Consider the following 22,164-nt stretch of genomic DNA (forward strand, 5'->3'; position numbering starts at 1 on the left):
AGGCAGCAGCAATCAGCAAACACCTGGTGGACATAATGAGGCGCGTTGTGACGACATCCTGACGGCGACGTGTCAAAAAGAGAAGGAGCTACTAAAGGAAACAGAGGCAAATTTCAAAGCATCAAATTGCAAAGTCAAATTTCTTTCGATCTATGCTTGATGTATACGGCATTTTTATGACAACTGACGGTAACTGAGTAGTTTCTTGACTGTACCATAAAATGGCACCATGTGCCTGGAATATACATAATGCTGTTCTTTAACATCGTGTTTTGGGAGCTGAGGGTTGTAATTCAAGACAAAGACCACAGTGTTTGGCTTCATCTCTCCCTTTGCTGTGTTTAATCGCTCTGCATGAAAGGCTCTGTCAGTTCACTCACTGCCCACATTTGAGTTCAAGAATGCACACGGTTCAAACGCACGACTGTGCGCTCAGGGCCTGCCACAATAACTGAGGCCTGTGTGACGGCTTAGACCAAGATTGTTCTGGATGATTAGGCAACGACAACCCTTGGTAAACTTGTCTCTGGGTTCAGGGCTGTGGTCGAGCACATCTTTGTCTTTACTGCATCTGAAGATTAGGTGATGATCGAACAGTTAAATGTTAGATGATGGCATGTTTGCCTTTGTCTTGCAATCAAAACCTGCAACTTTAGAACCACTTGCTGGATATTTAATTGCCCATATTTTATTAGATAAAATATGAAAGATGTGCATTGGATTGCCACACAAAGAAAATGTGACTATACTTCAGTTTAAATCACCAACTCAATGCTGTAAGACTTACTTAAGAAACCTTGACAAATGTATCTCATCAAGTTTAGAAGGGCTTTGCAGTGTTGGGAGGAAGATATGATAATGGAGGGAAGATTACCTCCACCCTAAGCTCTCATAAAAACTTGGAGATGGCAGCCAGAGAGAGTGCAGTTTTATGGTCCACTCCCAGGATTTTACAATTAACTTCACTTACTGTATACAGTAGCAGTAACTTTTAAATCTTGCAGGCATATTTATCCTGTGAGTCTCACAGGATTCAATGTGAAGTGAAAATGTTTTTGTTCTGATAAACTTCTCCTTTAGTCAGACTTTTTATGACGTTTTACCAGCTGCAGCTGCTTTCGTTGATCAAGATTTTCTTGCTAGAGCAGAGTTTTAATGTTGATCATGTCTTTTTGTTTAGCTGGCTTCCTCTCTACCAGACAGGCTTTAGTAAAACTCAACCTTGGAAACAGTGAGCAGGAGGGTGAACTTTCCTTGAAAATACGCCAGGTTATCTCTGTACCCTTCATGAACTCTGGAGTCTGACTGCCTGGACGAAGACATGAAGGGGACTCTGCAGGGGAAATCATTAAAACTAGAGATAATCAAAACACAAATGTTTACTTTGTAAATTTAAAACATCGGTTATAGCAACATCTTTGGTTAAGCCATCTGTAAGGAGTCGACATTTTCCTTTGGCGTTCATCTGCCAAATGGCGGCATCTCTCTGTGTTTTATCAGCTGAGCTTGGGGCAGTGAATGACGCGCAACAAAGGAACAGCCTCCATGTTTTTAAGACGTTATCTGTGCACATGTCTACACATCTGGAGGAGCAATTCAAGCTGCTTGTCCATGACCCACAGCCTCAGGCATGAGCCCCCCCACACACTAACTCTAAAAGCATTAATGAGAATCTGCTTTCTTCCTTCCTCCTTCCATGAGAAATCTGTACGTCTTTATCCGCAAAAGTTACAGAAAGTAGCTGGAAAATACATCCAGTCTGTTTCAGTGAATATCTCCAGAGAGACAAATTAAGTGATTCGGTTTTGAACAACTCCAAAGCAGAACCGCTACCAGCGTTTGAAAGGTTATTATTTATGAACTTCCCACTGAACTGTCACTCTTCAGGTGAAATGTCCCCGTCGTGGGCCAAATTGAAGGAAAAGAAATGGGTCAGTGGTGCCGTCGGTGAATGAAAGCCGCAAAGATTTGACAGGGTTGAGGAGCCGCAGGGGAGGTTCGGGGAGGACAAAGGCGCTTGGAAACCGAGGGCGATGAACCAACTAAGAGACGCCGCGGAGACATTGATGTTCTCTGATGTTGTCTGCTTTCTCTGAATCCAAATTATAACGTGACGTCACAGAACTTTGTCCAGCGTGCATTGAATGTTTGCATGTGTTATGCATGCGAGTGCCGTTGCGTGTGCATCACACAAATAAAATGTGCATGCGTGTGTCAATGTGCGTGATGTCAGTCTGCCCACGGCGGTGCAGTAAAATGGCTGCTGATGAATATAAATCAGGTGACTGAACAGGCTGGGGTTTCTTCCCAGGCCAGCTCAGAAGATTGTGTAATGCCCACTCCTACACTGGCCGTGCACACACACACACACACACACACACACACTACCCCTGCTGCAACTGGGTGAACAACCCATCCACAACTGTGTTTACCAGTCAGTCTCCAGAGTAGAGCACCATGAAAGAGGGCACACACTGAGGCTCACCGGGATTATTTGGAGCACTCGAATGGCTTTCTCTTGAACTCAATCGACCACAGTGATTTGGTATTTTGGACTTCGGACCCCAAGCTGGAACATTATCCTCCCGTGAATGTTGAAGCACGTTGTGGGCCCTCAGAAGCGAGGAAGTGAGGTTCTGACAATGTGGATCCCAACCCCCAGCATGACCGTCCCGCAGCGGATGGTGCTGTACGGGACTTGCGTGGTGGCGCTGGTCAACTCCGTGGGCCTCCTCGTCCTCGTGGTGCAGCAGAATCAGCAGCACGCGCGGCTGCAGCAGACCGAAGCCAGGCTGGCCGAGGTGGAGCAGAGCTCGGTGGTGGAGTTCATCCAGGAGGTGCCGAGGGGAGCGGCGGGGCTGCGAGCGGGCCCCGGGGACCGCTCACAATACCAGCAGTACTCCAGGAACAAGAGGAGCGAGGAGAAGGACCTGCAGCGGGAGCATCACCATGACGATGAAGGGAAGGGGTTACGGCTGAAGGAGGCCAGCCAGGAGGTCGGTGAGGAGAAGGACGAGTTGAAGCTCGAGCTGAAGCACAAGCACCGACACGGCCAGCATTACAACACACAGGATGACATGATGATGATGATGACTTACTCCATGGTGCCGGTGAGATGGTTGTACTGTTAATCATTTCATTAAAGTCAGCCACCTTCCTGTTTTAAATCCTGCATTCAAATCTAATTGAGCTAAATTGGCTTATTCTATGATCACAGGCTGCAGGTTTCATTTTATCCCAGTTTATTACGACGCATCCGAGACGATGAGCTGCTTAATGCAATCTGCAGATTACAAAACTACTAGAACAACAGGAGAATTTTTCAACCAATAAGATTCCTACATTGTTATTCGTACAGATCAGCATGGGCATAAATCATACTAATGCTTGTCTGCACGATCACCTAAAATGGATTTAAAAATCTGCTCTGATTTTAATCCAATGTATTTTACTATCATCATAAATTCAGATATTCCTTCTTCCTCTTCAGATTAAATTGTTGATTGACATCTGCAACAGCACTAAGGGAGTCTGCCTCGCCGGTACGCCTTCATGAATTAACTACAAATTTACATGTAAAGACATAACTCACACTTTACTCATCAACAACCTCTCTCTTTGCTTTGCAGGACCGCCGGGGCCACCAGGTGAGTGAAGCCTTACATCTTAAACCCAAATCTGAAATTTATCTTTCCCATTAGTGGAGGAGCTGCTTCTCTGTTAATTTAAAAAAAAAAAATCCATTCTATCCATTTGTTGTGTAGGTCTGCCTGGTGCAGATGGCTTGCCAGGCCACAATGGGACCGATGGCATTCCAGGACTGAATGGACTGCCTGGAGCGGTTGGAAAAAGAGGAAAGAAGGGTATGGAGAGAGGGAGGATCTACTCTGGCCATTTTTATTAAATCTCCAGGCAGTTATGGACATAATAGAGAGGAATTACTGGCATAATGGAACAATCAAAGGGCCAAGGATAACCTGAGGTTAAAAAGTCCACTACGAACAAACGCGCTGCACTCGAGAATTCAGATACATACGGGATAAATAAACATAAGCCCACTTCACAGGCTGGGAACGGCTTAGCAATTTATTGGGGCTGAAAGTGTTTTTGTAATCTTGTAATACACTGGTATTAGATATTGTTTTTACACTTTTGAATTGCACTGCTACATCCTTTCACTTGAGCAGAGGCATGACTTTCATAGTGCAGTTTATTAAATACAACCATTAAATTATTGAATCATTTAAATCAATAAGTAAATAAATATTAATTAGGTTTATGGCACAAACTGTCTGTTCTCTTAAAAAAAATCTAAATTTCAGTTTCGAAAAGTTGAAAGCCTCATCATTCTCAAACTCATATATATATATCTATATCTATATATATATATATATATATATATATATATATATATATATATATATATATATATATATATATATATATATATATGGCTGCTGCATGTCCAAAACCTGAAGGTAGCTGCAGTAATAAACAGCATCTTCATTAAATTGAAGTGTGTGATGCTGCATATTTTGGTGTCAATCCAATACCAAGAAAACACAAAGCCCATATCGTAAATATCGATACCAATATTGGTATAAATAGTTTTTCACTAAGTTGGACATGTTGTCAAACTTCTGACCTTTAGATTTTTTTTTTTTTTTTGTTTTAATTATTTTGTGTCCAACCCTTGGACAGCATTTAGACAAAGTTAATCTGCAAAAAACTTTAATGAGATACAGACATGATTATTTTTTTCCAGTTTTTCTAAACAAAAATGCAAAAATGATACTTTGAGAGCAAATCCAACCAAAACATTTTTTGAGGTAAAGTTGAGACTATGACTGGACTACAGTACAAAAATAAAATCAAATTTGAAGAGGGTATCTGAAACTAAAGCATTACGGACATGTTCATTTTGTGTTTGAATCCTTAACATGCAAAGAAATATAATGTTTTCAGATCTTTATGTAAACACAGTAAATCTTCAACAATACAAAGGGAATGTGTTGATTGTTAAGCTATGTGAGCAGGTTGACTTTAGATAATGATTTTTTTGCTAGTTCATCTCTCTTAGTCAGAAATTTCAATGCTGCATTGTTTTACTCGTGAATGGCAGAGGAGGTGGAATCAGCTCTTCCCCCCCCACATTTCCAGCAAATATTACTCATTACTGTGGTTTTGGCCTTCAGCTGAATGACTTAGAAAAATCTCCCAATTCTCCCACTTCCATTTCACAATGGACTGCATTATGGATGCAACAAAGCCTGTGTATTAGTATTTCACCAAAAAAAAAACAAACAAAAAAAAAGGATATTGGATGAGTTTGTGCTGTTTAACATGATGTCCTCTAAAGGACCTCCGGGTGAGAAAGGAGAACCAGGAGAACAAGGAGAGCAAGGAGAGCCTGGTCCACCCGGAGAGGCATATGAACCATCCAATGATGTCATTGTTGAGGGTAAGGAGACAAAGTAAAACCCAACTACGGTTTAAAAGAAGCCTTTTCTTAAATTGGAAAAGTTTAGACATCTTCATGCTGTTATCTTTTGTTGCTCAGGGCCTCCTGGTCCTCCTGGCCCTCCAGGGCCTCCTGGACCCATGGGACCTCCTGGGCCTCAAGGGCCTCCAAGGACGAGGCACCACAGAGCTCACCTGCAAACCGCTCAGACTCTGGGTAAAGTTGAACTGTATAACTTTAACGCTGATGAAACAATCATCCCATATTTCTGAATTTGACATGTTTACTGCTAGACGTTTTCTAGCAGTTCAGTGTTAACGTTCAGTAGTGAGAAGGGAAGAACATTAAACCAATCACACTGTGCCTGACAGGGTTGTTGCACGCCGTGCCAAACGACGAAACTTTGACCGTGAAACAAGCTGTGAAACTTCACGAAAAGCCGGTTAAGAACGGTGAGTGTGTTGTTTTCACAACGCTAATAATCAATGACCTACAGACGTAAACATCTAATCGTGTTTGGTTTTCCCTCAGAGTGCCTCATAAAGTCCCTGATAAATCCCAGAATTGTGGCGAAGATGGAGAGCACGTTTGGCACGTGGATGAAAGACACAGCTCACCTGAACGATGAGAGGATATGGGTGGCAGAACACTTCTCAGGTGAGCCGCTTTGACTCTTTTCGTTTCTACCAGGGAGGCCTCACATCGAGACGGTGGTTGGGTGAAGATTGTGCCTAAAACTTCCTCAGGTCGCATGTTGAAGGAGTACCAAAACATGGCTGCTTTCCAGAACGGCAGCAGCGAGACGGTGGATGTGAGGAAGTTTTACCAAGGCTGCGGCCACACCGTCCACAACGGCTCCCTCTATTATCACATCGCTGGTACTTCTACTATCGCCAGGTAAGTGTTATTTGTCTTAGAGCGGTTCCATTCAAGTTTCATTACACTCACTTCATTTCGGTAAACTCTTGATCCCTTCCCAGATTTGACTTCAGAACCAGGAGGCTTCACACTCTCTACATAGACAACGCCTTATTCAACAACCTGTCGTACCTGCTGACAAACTCCAAGACCTATTTCAAGATGGCGGCAGACGAAAACGGCCTGTGGTTGATATTTGCCTCGGGAGCGGATGAGAGCATCATGATAGCCCAGCTGGACCAGAAGACCTTCTCCGTCACGTCCTACATAAACACCACGTACCCCCGCACCAAGGCTGGCAACGCTTTCATCGCCTGTGGCGTCTTGTACGTCACCGACACCAAGGACGCCAGAGTTACCTTTGCTTTCGACTTGCTGAAGGGGAAAGCGGTGAATATGACATTTGACTTGAGGTCTCCTGGGGGAGTTTTGGCTATGCTCTCCTACAGCCCGAAGGACAGACACCTGTACGTTTGGGACCAGAACTACGTCAGGCTCTTTGTGGTCCATTACATCTCTGATGAGTGATAATCACGCAGACACAAGCATTACATCGTGCTCTGAAGCAAACCCCGTGTTGACAAAGTGACCCACTACTAGATTTAGAGGGAAAATAAGTTTTAACGTTTACAACAAATATATACATTAGTCTTCATTGTCATGTCAAGCATTTAGTCCAAATGAGTGAACAGATTTTAAATAGTTTTTCTTTCTCTACAGGAAACTGAATTTATAGTTTGTGCGTTTGTTGTTGCATGAGTTCAAAGTCGGATTTCAGGGTTACTAAGACTGAACACTAATAGGTTTTGTTAAGGATTTTGTACTTTTTCACTGCACATTTTAACATTTCAATATCTTTAATGTTGCAACTTTTAACTGTTAGTGCAAGGCAGTGAAGGCACCAAATCTCTTTAAACACCAAAAATGACTTGTTTCCGCCCCTCGCAGAAAAAAAAGCTGTGATAAATACCTCTTGTTGCCAACTGAACCAATGACTTACCTTCTGTATCAGTTTTTCATGACAAATGCATGGCAATCCATATTTTGTAGAAAGTTTATACCCCCCAATTATCCATGTCCATGGCAGATTTACATTTAAACTTAATTTGACCAACATGTTACTTCTGTTTAGAAGTAATATTAAGTTTGTTGTGGCTGTAGATAATCTGTGGAAATATGTAAATAAACAGTTTTAAAAAAACAAAAGGAAAAACACTCAGATTTTGTCTCACTTCCTTTCAGAAACAAACTTTTAGGTTAAATGAGAACGATTTTAAAGCAAAATCTGCCCAGCATATGAATAATTTTGGCCTTCGCAGCACGTTTGCATGTTTTCTGCAGTTTGTGGTGAAACGGCATCAGTGCCGACTGATTACACTGCTCAATAAAAATAAAAAAAAAAACATTTAAAAAGAAAAAGAAAGCAAACCCGATGAAATAAAAATCATTTATTCACTTTACAAAGTGACCCGTCTCTCACAAACACCCCCAGGCTCGACGGCCCTGGCAAACATCTAACGATGATATTGGCTTTCTTTGCATGCACACACACAGCCACGCCCACACACACACACACACAGGCACACACACACACAGGCACACAACGAACAGCATTGGTAAAACTCCTAAAACACATACAGCACATGTAGTGGGCAGAAAGAGGGAGGAACACTAATCTCTTTAATAAATACCACACACTTAACAAAAGTCACAACTAATCCAACTGGTATGATACAAAACAAAAAATAAAGAAATGTCTTCATGTTTGTACAAGCTGTTGTTGTATATATATATATATTTATATAATTTATATAGTAAAACTATCTTAAACGCTTTACTACCAGGGCAAATAAAGCCAGACATTCATTTGTATACAACAGTTTCTGTGATAACTTATATATTTGAAGTAAACTTTTAGTGTCTTCAGAATTTGAGTGCAAATATCTATTTTCTCATGGACGAAATAAAAACAGCTGGCGAGGTAAACACACAAACAGTAGACTGTTGCACGTTGTCCAATCGGAAACAGTAAAAGCTCTTACATTCCTAAAATAAAAGGCAATAAGTTAAAACAGTTCTTCAAAGGAACAGTAAACCAAACACAAACATATAAATACTTTAAATATTAAAATCAACTCAATTAAAACAACAACACCACCCAAAAAAAAAAAAAGAAAGAAAGAAAACAACCCACAAACATACAAACAGGATTGATATCATTTTGTGCAAAAACCAGTAGTGAACCTTTGTGTTTCTGCTCTGGGCGGTCGGGTGTTTAGCGTTAGACAACACAGATGAAACATTAAAAGTTACAGTCACGGGGGGGAAAACGGGGCGTTCGATGTTCTAGCATGGAGGCTGTCGCACTGACAGGCGGGCGGGTAGGCAGACACGGCAGAGAGAACACACACTTGGAGCAGGTCGAACTCAAACCAGGAGAGGCCACAGTGAGCCATGGGCAGCCAGTGATCAGTGGACGGGGGGGGAGGGGAGGGACGTCGCTGTCGACTCTTCGGCGAGAAGCTGGAGGGGCCAAAACTATTGAAACGAAAAGCAGATTCCAACGACTCGAATCACACCGGAAACCACTGACTTAATAACGAACCACAGTGCTGGTTACAGTAGAGGCTAAAAGATTTCAGCTGTGGGCACAAAATGACGACAGTTACACACTTTTTAAAAATTTTTGCTTGAGCACTTTTACAGAGCACTATCAATAGACCTGTGATTGCACTGCGGAACGAGAACAGGACATGCATAGCTTCCCTATGGACACACTCTATGAGAAGAGATTCATCAATAAAATTACAACAAATCTAGCTTTTAAAATCAAGTATGATACCACTTGCTTGTAACTTTTTGTTTCCAGCCTTTTTGGCGAAAAGAAACATTTGCAGCTCTGGTTTTGTCGTTCTGGACAACATCTACTTCCGCAGTAAACCCATGACCCCTGCACACTCAAAGGCGCCAAAAAGCGAGGCAAGCTGTTGACGAAATAGCCTCACCTAACGGCTGTTTGACGAGCCTTCGCATCGCTTCGTTTTTTTTTTTTTTTTCCTACTTGTCTTTTTCGTCTTTGGACCCTCAGAGGTGGAAGCAGGCATCACAGGATGTCAACAATGCTGCTGGCGATGTTGTAGCGGTCAGGGAGGACCCTCATCTTCAGGGTGCCGTCCGCGCCGCAGGTGAAGATGCGGTTCCCCGGACGCGTCTCCACCTTGGTGACGCCGTTGCCGATGTTGCGGAAGATGGACTGCTTGGCGTGTTCGTTGCTGAAGGAGTGCATGAGGCCGTGGCCCGCTAGCTTCCAGACCTGGAGAGAAAAAACACAGATCTGATTTTTCTTTTTTGTCCAATCAACTTTTACGAACCTTTTCGTAGAGGATGGTTCACTGTTGTTTATACTGATCAAAGAAACAACTGCAAAAGCAAATGTGTCTTGGCCTGATAGCAGGTGAGCATTTAGAAACCGGTTACCTTTTACACACACTGGAAAATAATAATTTATAACATTTGCAATTTACTTGATTCTAGTTCGTCCTTCAGTACCAAGATTCATTGACTCAATCTATTGTGATTTTGATCTATAATTCCACATAGCACAGTTCACTTCTCTGACTTTAATTAGTTTTTATGCGCTTCATTTTTGTTTCTACAAACTGAAACCAGATAGAGACCAAAGAAGGAATGTCCAAAGACTTACAGGCTGTGGGATGTGATCCATTTTATTTCTTTTTCTTCTTTTTTTTTTTTTACTTAAGTAATATCTGTATTTATTTAAGTTACCAAAAGAAATGTGTAAATCAGACTAAAAATAAAACATAAGACAAACTTTTTTAAAACATCCAATGAAAATCGGTTACCTTTATGTTTCCCTCCGCGGAGCCGGTGACAAAGAAGTCCTCAAAGGGATCCAGAGCGAGCGCCTTGATGGCCGAGTCATGGGCCTGGAAAGTGTGCAGCAGCTGTCTCTGGCGGATGTCAAACACACACACAAAGCCTTTCCTGCCTCCAGTGATGAGCAGCTGCTGCTTCTGAGCGTACTCCAGGACAGTGGCCCCGTTCTCATGGCAGGGGAAAGCTGAGGGGTATGAAGGATGCGTCACAGAGCAGCTTGTTACGGTGGAATAATACCTTTTTTTTTTCTTTTTTTTTTAAAACATCAGGTTTCTTACCGTGGACTATAGTATTGCCAGGTGAAATCAGAGTGTCCCACAAGCAAACGTTTCTGCAAATATTAATGTAATAATCAACCTGACTTTTAAAAACAAAACGTCTCCGATTTAGATTCTCGGCGCGGACGCTTGCCTGTTGTCGTTGGACTGCCCGGCCGTCGCGATCAGGCTGGAAGACGTGATGAACGCAAAATCCCCGCAGGTCTTGGAGTGACACTGCCAACTCTGACAGCAACAAGAGAACAAAAAGGAAGAACAACGATTTCAGGATTTACTCTGAAGGGTTTGCTTTGACGCCAACAGTCTGACGTGAGGGCGGGGAGTCGACCTCACCAGGTAAGGTTTGGGGTTGGAGGACGTCTGGTTGACCTGCCAGAGACTGAGGAATCCCTCGCCGTCAGCAACTCCGCACTGCAACAGGAATTTAGGAAAATCAGAACAACCCAGCAAGCAGACAAAACACAGCTAATATTCTCTCTCTTTCTCGGTGTGTGTGTGTGTGTGTGTGTGTGTGTGTGTGTGTATACCTTATTGCCTTGGGAGTTAAAATAGAGCCGGGTGATACGAGCGTTGCCTGCTTGTCTGAAGCAAATGAGCTGCTGCGGCCTGTTCCATTCGAACATCCTCACACTGCCGTCCTGAGCCCCCGTCATGTCTGAGGCACACGCCAATATGTCAGAGGAAAATTCATCGCAACTAACGGTTGAAACCAGTGAAGCGGAGTCACTTACAATACTGATAAACCGGGTGCGATGTCATCCTCTTCACATTATTTAGATTTCTTTTCATAATCTGGGAAAAAAGAAAAGTTAAATAACAAATAAAGTTAATATTGATAAAGTCGTCTAAAACATCCAGCTATCCAGATTGGTAAAATAAGAAAATACAGGAAGCGATTTAGAGCATTAATAGAGTTTATGTACATTTATAAACAGTTAATTTATTTCAGCTTGGCAACCGCCCACTTTAAAACTGTACATTTAGAGATGAATCTGAAAATATTCAACCCCCTCTGCAAATTCGGTTTACTGGCAAAAAAGAAGAAGAAGAAGAAAAAGATTTAACATTGTATTGGTGTTTGCGAGGCCTGAAGAGGAAGTAACGGCTGAAACCAGATTCCTGAGGAGGCAGGCGCTGAAAAACTGCAACAACACCTGGAGGCTGCGGCCAACGAGGTTTCAGTTTCCACAGTAAGGGACGAACTAAACGAGCCCCACTCTGTTCTGTGGAGCGAGAAATCAAAACAAGAGTGCTCTGAAGCTACGGATGAATGCAATAAAGAAATCTGTCTCCGGTGAAGCAGTGAGGAGGCTCCGTGATGCTCAGACAGCTTTCGTTCATCTGGCAACTTCTTAAGATTTTTTTAGCAAGAAGATTAAAATGTCATCCAAACACATGAGGTGTTAAAAAAAATCTGGTGCTTTTTGTCTTTTATTGCTGCTGTGAAGCATTTTCTTGTCATCTAGAAACTTTGCAAATAACAAAGGAGTGAAACAAACAAACAAACAAAAAACACACAACAGCAAAATTTGATATATTCCCTAAAAGTGGAGTAAAAGTTTCCTTTTGGCTTTCTTTCTGTTCAGCTCTGGTTAAGCCACCTTCAAATTCAGTTGAATACATCATATACAAGCTGAATGTTGGCCCACCATTGAACCACACATTTCCTCAAATCTATTTTCAAAAAAAAAAAAAAAAAAAAAAGCTCTTGGATGGGTCAAATATTCTACAAGTGTCAGTAAGTTTGTCCTAATAATGAAATAAACCGTAATTTAGAAAAACAATCATAAATTTCTAGAAAAATTTTGCTTTCAAACTAATTTTTCACCTGCTGAAGATTCAAAAGCAAAAACACCAGGAACATTATAAAATGATCCACAGTTTTTATTGCAGAAAAAAACCCCAAAAAACAAACAAAACTCCACTATTCAGCACAGCGGAGCACGAGGATTCAGATCTGTAAAAAGGACAGAAGCAGAGCAGAGGATCACCGCCTGCCCCGTCCTCTTCACTGTATCACACCGAACATTTATCAGCCTGGCTGGGACGCCGAGGTCTCCGGCTGTAAGGTGCTGTGACGCAAATCTGCACCTTGGGCAGACGGCTGTGAGAGCTATCTGAGTTTATAAGCAAGGCATCTCTGCCGCGCAGAGCTGCCCTCTCATCCGTATCAGCGCTCACAGACTCAGCAGCAGGTCAGGTGTTTAGTCGGCGCGGCTTTGTTTGGCGCGATGTTGATAAGGTTTAGAAACATAAACTTTGTCTGCGGATGAGCGGAGACTTTGAGCTAAAGATTGAATCCGACGTTTTATGTTCCTTCTGCTGTTGGTAAATACGAGTCATTTGTAACGCATGTAGACCAGACCAAAATAAAACACACAAACAAACAAAAACGACTTAGTAGAGTCACTTCGCAGAGTTTCACCCGACAGCAGAATTGGGAAAAGAACCTGGTTTCCCCCTACTGTTAGAGGCGAAGAACTGCAAACTCAACACTGCCTGGTGCAAAATTTGGAGATTTGACAACAAAGTAGCTCATACCACGCTGGCCCCCATGCTGGTCTGACCGCTGCCGAGCCACGGCATGGATGCAGAGACTGGCATCGGAGGCGGTGCAAAGGACACGGAGCTCGCCTGGGCGATATTTGTGTGAGAGGAGCGGGGGTCTAAGTCGTCAGAGCTGCAAAACAAAGCAGAAAAACAAACATTGTGTAGATTTAGTTGGGTGTTTTTTGTGCTGGAAGGAAACAACAACAAAATCCAAAAATTATTCTTTCATTTGACGCGATTCCGACCTTCGGGATTCCTTATCAAAGTCATCTCCTATCCAGGTGTAGGGCTGGACGGCCACTAGAGTGGAGACGTCCACCTCCTGGACATCGTGGGTGGACGCCAACACGATCTCATTGGAATTAGCCTGAGAATAGAAGGAAGAAGGGAGGATGAGGAGCAACGATTAACAGAGGGGAACTGCTTCTAACTTTATTGAAAATGACTCAAATTTGTTAAATTCAAGGACATTTTCTGACAAATGTCAATTCACTCCTTGCACGCTGGCAAAAAATATACATATTTCCAAGAAAAAGTCTGACATAAAATGCGAAAATACTTACCCAGTTAATGGCAAACGCCATAATTATGTCAGACTCCTTGTGAATGATTTTAGCTTTTCCTCCAGGATAGCCCAGATCTGCTTCTACCTGAACAGCAAAAGAAAAACCAAAGCTGAGGATATATCAGAGCTACAGCTCAGGGATCTGAAGCTAATCTGTAAAAGACAGAGAGATTTGAAAAAAATATTCAATTGATTTCCCGGTAAAAATTTGTGAAGCAGGAAAGGACTGTAAATTTCAAATCCCGGCTTGGGGCATTCGGTTTTTTGAGTTGCTTCAGAAAAGATTCCCGCACCATGAAGTTTCATTCAAATAAAAGAGAAAGGCAGGAATAAGAATATTAGAGATGCATCTCAGTAAATTAGAATCATATCGGAAGGTTTATTTATTTCAGTAATTCAATTTTAGGAAATGAAACGCATATAGATTCGTTACACAGAGTGATATGTTTCAACCATCTATTTCTGTTCATTTCCATAATTGTTAACTTATACAATCAAAAATTTATTATTATTTGAATATTCTTTTTGCATAATACTAATAAAAAATTATTTTTACACAGAAATGTCACGACCTGTGTTACCATTAGCAACAGCAGTTATACTGGTTGTACTAACCCAATCCTGAACCAGACATTATGTCAAAACAACTTAGCTAAACCGAGGGGAAAAAGGATCAGAGGATGGATTTTGTATTTCATTTGGAAATCAGGGTGGCCGGCGGAAGAAGAAAGAAATGCAGTGGGTGACCAACCTCTGCATGCTAGCAGTCTCTCCTATCATGCTAGCAGTCTCTCCTAGCATGCTAGCAGTCTCTCCTATCATGCTAGCAGTCTCTCCTAGCATGCTAGCAGTCTCTCCTAGCATGCTAGCAGTCTCTCCTAGCATGCTAGCAGTCTCTCCTAGCATTCAGAGGGGGTTAGCCTCTCCAAAGTGAACGCGAGTGAGTAGCCTCCTCCTTATTTGTGGTTGTCGTCTGCACAGTTATTGTTGTCGGCCCATTATTAATCAGATCGTAGCCGGCTATGTAATGGATATAACCTCCTGCGACAAGGAAGTTTCAACCACTCGGTGCGCAATAGTCTTAATTTTGGCGCTGAAACCGCCCATTTATTTCAGTAGCACGAACACTTTCTTGCATTACAACTATTTTGTTCTAAGAAACTGAATGTTACATTTCCTTTTATGTCAAAGTTGGTAGAAACAAATATGTATCACTCTATGAGCAGCAGATCTGTAAAATTGTTCTACCTTTTCAACTGAATTACCAACAAAAATGTCACTTTCTGATAGCACTTTAGTTTATGGAGATGCACCACTGCATGGTAGACGCATGGCTTCAATGTAAGTATAATATTTTTGTAAAAAAAAAACACTGCACAGCTACAAAAGCCTCCTGCAGCCCTGACAGTGAGCATGCAAGTTAGTCGAACCACTGAGTGTGCCATCGCTTGCTTGTTTTAAGTCCAGCAGAATCAGTCCAGTTAGGCAGGAAAAAAGGAGTGAAAGGGAGACGTGTTATTTTTAGGGTTTGGTTGTGAGGAGAAATGTGAACGGATGTCCCAGTGAGAGGAAAGGATCAAAAGTCAGACCTAAGCCTCAGAGCCAGGAGGAGACTTTATGGAAAAATAAATTAAAACAAAATCAAAAAGCCAGAGCGGTCACTATTAGGCCAAGCTGGAGAGGAGAAAACCAGTACTTCACCCAGTTTGGTGACGCAACAACCCACATCCAAAACCTTATGCAGCAGACTTTTTATTTTTTACTATTTAAAATTTTTTATAAACATTCTCATGCATTTCCTCCTTCAAGCTTGGCTTTGCAGTGATGCTCAGAGACAAAAGGGCCAGGTCTGGGACAGTAAATGATACTACCTTATAGGGACTGCTAGCTCCAGCTATGCAGTTTGGGTTTATACGGTCCACATGGTTCTCTAAAGACTACACAACACACAGAGGCAATATAGACACGGAACAAACCAACATGGCACAACACAAAACACATGCACAAACAGAAAAAAAACATGAAATGAAAATGAAGAGGACTCAGAATCTCATTGTAATCTTGTTAAAAAATTAAAATAACTAAATTTGTCTCTTGAAATAAAGTCCTCGTCATTAGAATGGATGAACAGTGAATCTGAACGTTATAGATAATTTGTAGCTGCTGCCTGAAATCTCACTAGTCAAATCACTTATAATAACACGAGACTAGGCACATGAATCCTCTGTAACGCGTCTCACAGATATAAAAGCTTTTCTTTTTCTTTTTGTTTGGAGGGGGATAAGTGATTACTTTCTTCCAAACAAATCCAGACATCACAGAAGGCAGTGATCTGTCTTGTGCTTGATTAAAGATGAGAAGTCAAAGCAAAGATAATGAAACTAAGAAAAAACATAACTAGAGAGAGAAAAAGCTCAGTGGGCAACTTTCTCTGCCTGACAGCATTATGGTGGATGGCCAGGTCTCCACTCTGTTTGATGGACGAATCACTAAAAGGTCTCAAAAGACATCAGAGCAGGAAGCTTTCAATGCAAAACTGCATGAGCTCTTTGTAGATTGTGTGTTCATACTGGAGGAAAACTGTACAAACATGTGGTAAAATTATAATAAAGATTCGATGGCTCTATTCCTTTGACCAAACAAAATAATACCCGCTTCATTTAAATAAGCCTAATTGATCCTTACACTGGGCATAAAATGGTTATTGTAATCTAACGTTGTGAGTCTTGGTTTGCTCATCAAAAAAAATTTAACTGGTTTGCAAAATAAAGTGTGAAAGTTATAAAAAGCAATGTCATCAAACATGGATAGTTTGCCCCATCCTTAAAGGAATAGTTAGAAATGTTCAAATCGGGGTTTTATCATGTACTTGCGAGTAGTCAATGTCTTACCTGCAGTAGATAACTTTCATTAGATCACCACAACCTTTTTATTCCAAAAGTAAAACAGTTTTTGCCTGTGCCTCTATGGCATTTATTAAAATGGATTTGTTTTGTAAAGTTTTAATATGTGGACTTGACACTGATTCCAGACTGGAACATTTTAAGACTTTCTTAAAGAAGACCAGCTTTGTAGTCATGGTTACCATGTCTTCTCGTTTCATTGTGGTCTACTTCAAGTTAATTGTAGGTTTTATGCTGTGTTTGATATTTTATCTTGCTACGTTGTTTTATAGTGTTTTGTGTTGTTATAGGTTGTGGTGAAATGTATTGCAAATTTGCTAAGGCCACAAATGTTAGTCTTCTGTAACTGTTCATACTTGGCATGTGTCTGCATGCAAATAATAATAATAATAATAATAATAATAATAATAATAATAATAATAATAATAGACAATTAAGAAAGAAAGAAAACAAGCTGAGATCTGATTTTGCTTTAGTCCTGCTCTAATTTTCAACCAGATGGAAAACGTAAGTGTTAAATTAAAGTGAGAACATTAAGAAAGTTATTAATCGCAGATAAGACTCTTCACAACATATAAATAAAACCATCACTGAAAAAAATCTGAAGGATCTCTTCAAACCAACAAAATAATCATGTGGGAGCTTGTTCTTAATTACGGACAAAATCTGGAATAAAATTGATCCAACGGTCCAGATCAAATAAAGAACCATTTAATAAGTAAATGTGTTATTTTTAATCAGGAAAAACTGAACCAGGATTCTCTTTTTGATTCTTCTGCTGACCTCACTCTGCTTCCTTTTCTTGGTAAAGATGTAACGAATCAAAGCCTCCTGGAGAACTTCCTGTTTGACCAGGAAATGCCAAAGACGTCGAACTGGGAAGGACTGATGGCTTTTATTCCTGGAAACATTAATAGAGCAAAAAATAAAAAAGATCCAGTTAATTTTTTTTATTAAAATTAGATTTTTCCAGCAGTTTGTGAAACACTTGTCCTACACGGGTGATACTATCAGAACAGTATTTTTTTTCCCCCCATAATTGTGTACAAACAAACAATCTGACTTTGATTTTCAAGCGCTCACAGCGCCCAGTCGTAAGTCTACATATACAAACGGTAGGCAATTGTCCCCAAATTTTATGTAATTGCATCAGAGTAAAGGGGTCCGAATACAAATGCTTGTGAAATTAGAGACTTGGAATAAAAATGACATTTTCTTTTTCAAATAATTCCCCAACCCACACTGTATGATTGAATACACTAACTTGAAGGGCGTGTTGTCCGGCTCCAGCATGGCCTTGTGTCGCAGTATGGCGGGCCCAGATCCCGTGCTCAGGTCAGTGGGGTAGGTGTTGATGTAATTGGGAGGCGGACCTTCAAACTTGTTCATCCGCTCCAGTAAAAGTTGTTCCCAGTTCTCCAAAGTCTTCAACACTGCGTTGCTGAGAGGCGAAGTGACTGGTAGATCTGAGATCATAGCAAACAAAGAGAAAGGGTGTGCTTAAATATTTTTTTAGAAGTATGCCGATATGTTGCATGTGTGGGTCCACATTCGGTTTAAGCAGCTGCTTAGAAGTACGAAGCAGAGTACCTGTGAAGTCGACTCCAGTGAGAGGGATAAAGTTCTTGACGTTGTGATGAGCCAGTTTGACCATAACCAAACGGATCAAAGCCCAGCTGAGTCCAAAAAAAAAACAAAAAAAGGTAAGGCTTCACTCTGAAACACAGACTCAAAAAAACCCAGTTATATCTAAGCAGGAGAAGATGGAGCCAACCTGTAGGAGTTGGAGTCTGAATGCTCCGTCATCTGTGTGTCTGAGAGGAAAGCATCGTCGTCATCGTCGTCATCCTCAGCACCACTTTCATCTGAATCATACAAAGCATTGCTCTCCGAAAGCGGGAGGAAAGGCTGAGAGGAACAAAGGTAAGGGGGAAAGAAAAAAAATGCTCGTTTTATATAACACGGAGGCTGTGCGTCACACAAACCGCTTGTCAGTTTAATGTCTTACTTTCGCTACGAAGTAGTCCCACATGCTCAGCTCGGGGGGAATGAACTTCTCCCTGTAGGTGGGTCTCTCTGCAGGCACAGGAGGCGGGGTGGCGGGCGTCTCCTTCACAGGGCGTCCAGGAACCAGCATCCTCATGTTGAATCTGCGCCTGTATCGGTCCACATCCTCTGCAGGCGGCTGAGGGGGGGCCGCTGGCATGTGAAGGAGCAACAAGGAGCTTAAGATATTTACGATTAACCTCAGAAAAGGAAAGCTGTCGGGAGGCTGCGAGAAGAATGAGGATGAGCTTAGACTCAGCCTCATTTCCATTCCAGAAGCAGGTAAAAGCAGATCAGAGGGAGGAACACTGCATCCACACTCTGTCAGGGGCCTAAGCCACATGGACTTGGAGTTAAAACTGCAGACAACGACCTTAATCATATCAGAAATACCAGGACTAGTTTTGTCTCTTTACCACCCAAATGAAAACTGAGCCATTTGGGAGAGGGTGACATGAAGACAAACACAGACATTTAGGATGGAGACACAGGGCAAGACACTGTAGGGTATGCACAAACCTGCACCATCATCCTGGGTGACTATCTCTGGCACTGCACCAGACAAAACAAGACAACACACAAACCAGAGTAGACAGTGCAGTTAGACACACAGATACCACATAGTCTATTGCATAACTTAAAAAAAAAAAAAAAGAAAAATAAATAACTAACAGGAAGTGATACTTAAAACACACAAACGACATCAAACACAGATGACACATTTGCTGAGTAGTCATAAACAAAGGATTGTCTTCAATCCACAGCACTCAAGTGAGACAGATATAATTGTTTATTTTATTAAAAAGTGTTACGGATGTCAATAAGGAGCTAAAAATAAATGTGGTTTCTGCATGGCTGGGTTTCTGCAGCATGAAGGTAAGACTGCAGCAAACCTCAAAAGGGCAGAGTTTCAACAAGAGATCTCTTTCAACAGTCTGACATTTACGATCGTCTGAGCTCCAAACAAGCTCTTTGAAAGCCTCCCGGCCGTGCCGAGAGCTACATCAGACATGACAGAGATGTGCCATCCAAACGCCAGTTGCAATCTCTCCACAGAAAAACACCTGGAGAGTGCAATACTATAAATGAACGGTGTTAAATTCTGTCCATAGACCTGGATTTCTGTCAGCATAGGTAGTGCAAGAGTGGATTAGGTGATACGCAAATAAAAACACTTAGTCATGGCAAAAGAGTCACACGTTAAATCTATTATTTATTCAACTTCTGCCATATTTTGCTCATTCAGGACATTACGGCTGTCTTTTAGTTTGACATCTAATACTGCACATGGAAATATTCTGCCTTTTGTTGTAATCTTAGCTTCTATTGAATTGAATGGAACATCCCATAATTTCCAGAAAAATTGTGGGAAAAAAATCTTTGCGCTCTTTCACATCCAACTACTTCCGTTAAAAATGCCATTCAAAGTGTAAAATGCAGTCATATCCTTCAACTATTTGTTTATTTAAACCTTTTTGTATTGTTTACAGATTTCATAAAATCCCTCTTTAAGTTTTTGCTCACATTATCCTATCTTCAGGGGGGAAAACAAACAAACAAAAAAAAAAAAAACCCATCGGCCCCAATAGCTCTGATGGTTCCCAATCAAAACCCAATTTCCATCCTCCGATGCTATCGTTGGTATTTTAGCTAGCATTACCTTTTTAATTTAGCTTTTACCTGGGTTTTATCACACTGCATGGATAATGTTGCTGTAAGTCAACATGCTAGCTCATGCCTACATGCTATCAATAGCTAGGTGTAACGTTTAAGATATTTTTTGCTTTTACATGAGTTCATCCAGATTTCACAGAATACGTTACTTTTAGCCTTGATGCCATTGGCATTTACCTAGCTATATTTTTTTTCTTGTTGTTGCTAATTTTAGCTTTTACATGGGTTTTTTTTGTTGACACTACATAGGGTATTTTACTGTAGGTCAACATGTTAGTGACAACCTACATTAGTATAGCTCATTTTATCTCAAAGTGACTTCACAGTTTAGCTATGAAAGCAGTATTCTGCACCGACTTATAGTTTGGGTTGGATTTTTGCATTGACTGAAGGTTTTTCACTCCTCTTCAACTGTTCTACTATACATGTTTTGCAAGCTATTGCTTTCTTCTGATGCATTTGCCCATTTCCTACACTTTTGCAAGTCTTCTGCAGTTGACTTCAAATTCTTCTCCAATTTTCACCAAAAAACTTTCAGCTTACAGGATTCACACTAGATTTTCGCAAGAAAAGCTAATTTTCTTTGGTCAGATAGTCTCATGAAATGCTAGTTCGTACTTCTTAAACGTTTTCACTTTTTGCCACAATACAAAGTCAAACTTCAATGTATTTTATTGTCATTTTACTTTGTAAACCAACACAAAAATAACGCATAGTTTTTAAAATATCTCCCAAATAAAATGGATCGGCTAAACCATTTTACTTCGCTATGCTGGTACAAGGTAAACCTTTGGCCCAGTCTTAAGACTCCTGCAGCCTCTCCCACATGTTGGCTCCTTTCCTACATAAAACTTATAGAAAACTTTGAACGGAACGTTTTTAGGCTTTCAACAATGAGTTCTCATTGTTGCTCTGTTGCTGCAGATTCTCCCACCAATCTGTGAATCTCTCCAGCTCCTCCAGAGTTGCCAACTGGTTGCTTCTCTGATTTAGGCTCTCCCTGAACAGCGTGTGGATAGTCATGTTTTGGTAGGTTTGTAGATGTGCCATATTTTCAACATATTTCTATTTTTTATTTATTTTTTGCCCCTTCACTTCACATGCACTCTTTTGTGTTGGTCTACAACATAAAATCTCAAAACCCAGCCAGGTGTGTAGTGGTAATGTGTCAAGATGTGAAAAAGTTACAAGGCACAGTACATTCAAAATGAGATACAGGTATAAAAGTAGTAGAGGTCATTCTAGTATTCTAGAAAACACATAGTTCTTTAACCCTCTTCAAGTGTACCTGGTTTAGTTTCAGATTCAGATCTAGTCAGAGAGGGCTGCTCAGCCTTGGCCACTGAACACTCCTGGCTAAGGGCAGCTGTTTAGTGACACAACAAAAATGAGCATAGAAGACATTACGACATGAACATGCGATGTTGCGTACGCACACAAATCCACTCACACCCTCACATGGTTGCTGCTTATAACAATGAGCACAAATGTCTTCATAGCACTAATCAGCTCTAATGTTCTCGAAGGGCATTCAGCAGGAGCTTCATGAGAGAGAGAGAGGCAGGAGAGTCAGTCAGGCATCAGCAACAACGCAAACCTGTACAGTTACCATGCACCGCAATCCTGCAAACCAGCACTGCAATCTACCAGCCTCGTTACTCACAGCTGGCCTTAGTTGCTGGGGCCACAGTGCCCAGCCCCTCTCCCCTTGAAACAGGAGGAGGGGGTCGATTGGGGTTCTGGGTTTCAGTGGGGATGGGAGAGGGGTTTGGGGAGAGGTTGCTCTGCTCAGGTCTTCCTGTCTCCTGAGATTCCTCTGGATTGGCTGCTTCAAACTCAGCTGGCACTGGGACACAGGGCAGAGGGCACACT

The 22,164-nt window shown here is 41.4% G+C and overlaps 2 protein-coding genes across 6 annotated transcripts in view; one reads left to right on the forward strand and one right to left on the reverse strand.

The window, feature by feature from the left end:
• The first annotated feature begins 1,247 nt into the window (after positions 1-1,247).
• On the forward strand, positions 1,248-8,862 carry gldn (gliomedin). Its single transcript, XM_044134516.1, has 10 exons — positions 1,248-3,110; positions 3,491-3,542; positions 3,630-3,647; positions 3,765-3,863; positions 5,360-5,461; positions 5,561-5,677; positions 5,833-5,913; positions 5,993-6,118; positions 6,208-6,358; positions 6,442-8,862. Exons 1-10 carry the CDS (start codon positions 2,592-2,594, stop codon positions 6,905-6,907), a joined length of 1,731 nt encoding a protein of 576 aa, XP_043990451.1. The 5' UTR covers positions 1,248-2,591; the 3' UTR covers positions 6,908-8,862.
• The window catches only part of dmxl2 (Dmx-like 2), a 43,904-nt gene continuing 29,552 nt past the window's right edge, over positions 7,813-22,164 (reverse strand). Inside the window, exons 39-55 of one of the 5 annotated variants that reach the window (XR_006372371.1) lie at positions 18,581-18,771; positions 18,347-18,480; positions 18,163-18,248; positions 17,837-18,038; positions 17,356-17,473; positions 15,541-15,606; positions 13,668-13,754; positions 13,350-13,471; positions 13,096-13,234; positions 11,286-11,346; positions 11,082-11,209; positions 10,888-10,965; positions 10,688-10,779; positions 10,555-10,607; positions 10,243-10,460; positions 9,385-9,692; positions 7,813-8,917 (exon numbers count right to left, since the gene is read on the reverse strand). Coding sequence is in view for 4 of the 5 variants with exons in the window: in XM_044134475.1 (XP_043990410.1) it covers positions 9,483-9,692; positions 10,243-10,460; positions 10,555-10,607; positions 10,688-10,779; positions 10,888-10,965; positions 11,082-11,209; positions 11,286-11,346; positions 13,096-13,234; positions 13,350-13,471; positions 13,668-13,754; positions 15,541-15,606; positions 17,356-17,473; positions 17,837-18,038; positions 18,163-18,248; positions 18,347-18,480; positions 18,581-18,771 (1,985 nt within the window). In the remaining variant the exon portion in view is untranslated. The other 4 variants (XM_044134475.1, XM_044134460.1, XM_044134483.1 and 1 more) reach the window with 4 other exon arrangements.

Source organism: Gambusia affinis, linkage group LG02 (genome assembly GCF_019740435.1).
Source record: "Gambusia affinis linkage group LG02, SWU_Gaff_1.0, whole genome shotgun sequence".
NCBI classification, from domain to species: Eukaryota; Metazoa; Chordata; class Actinopteri; order Cyprinodontiformes; family Poeciliidae; genus Gambusia; species Gambusia affinis.

Excerpts from the sequence above, each read along its gene's own strand:
- gldn (XM_044134516.1), top strand. The coding sequence starts at position 2,592 with ATGTTGAAGCACGTTGTGGGCCCTCAGAAGCGAGGAAGTGAGGTTCTG. Across the intron at positions 3,111-3,490 it reads TGACTTACTCCATGGTGCCG|ATTAAATTGTTGATTGACAT; the intron begins GTGAGATGGTTG and ends CTTCCTCTTCAG. Across the intron at positions 6,359-6,441 it reads GGTACTTCTACTATCGCCAG|ATTTGACTTCAGAACCAGGA; the intron begins GTAAGTGTTATT and ends ATCCCTTCCCAG.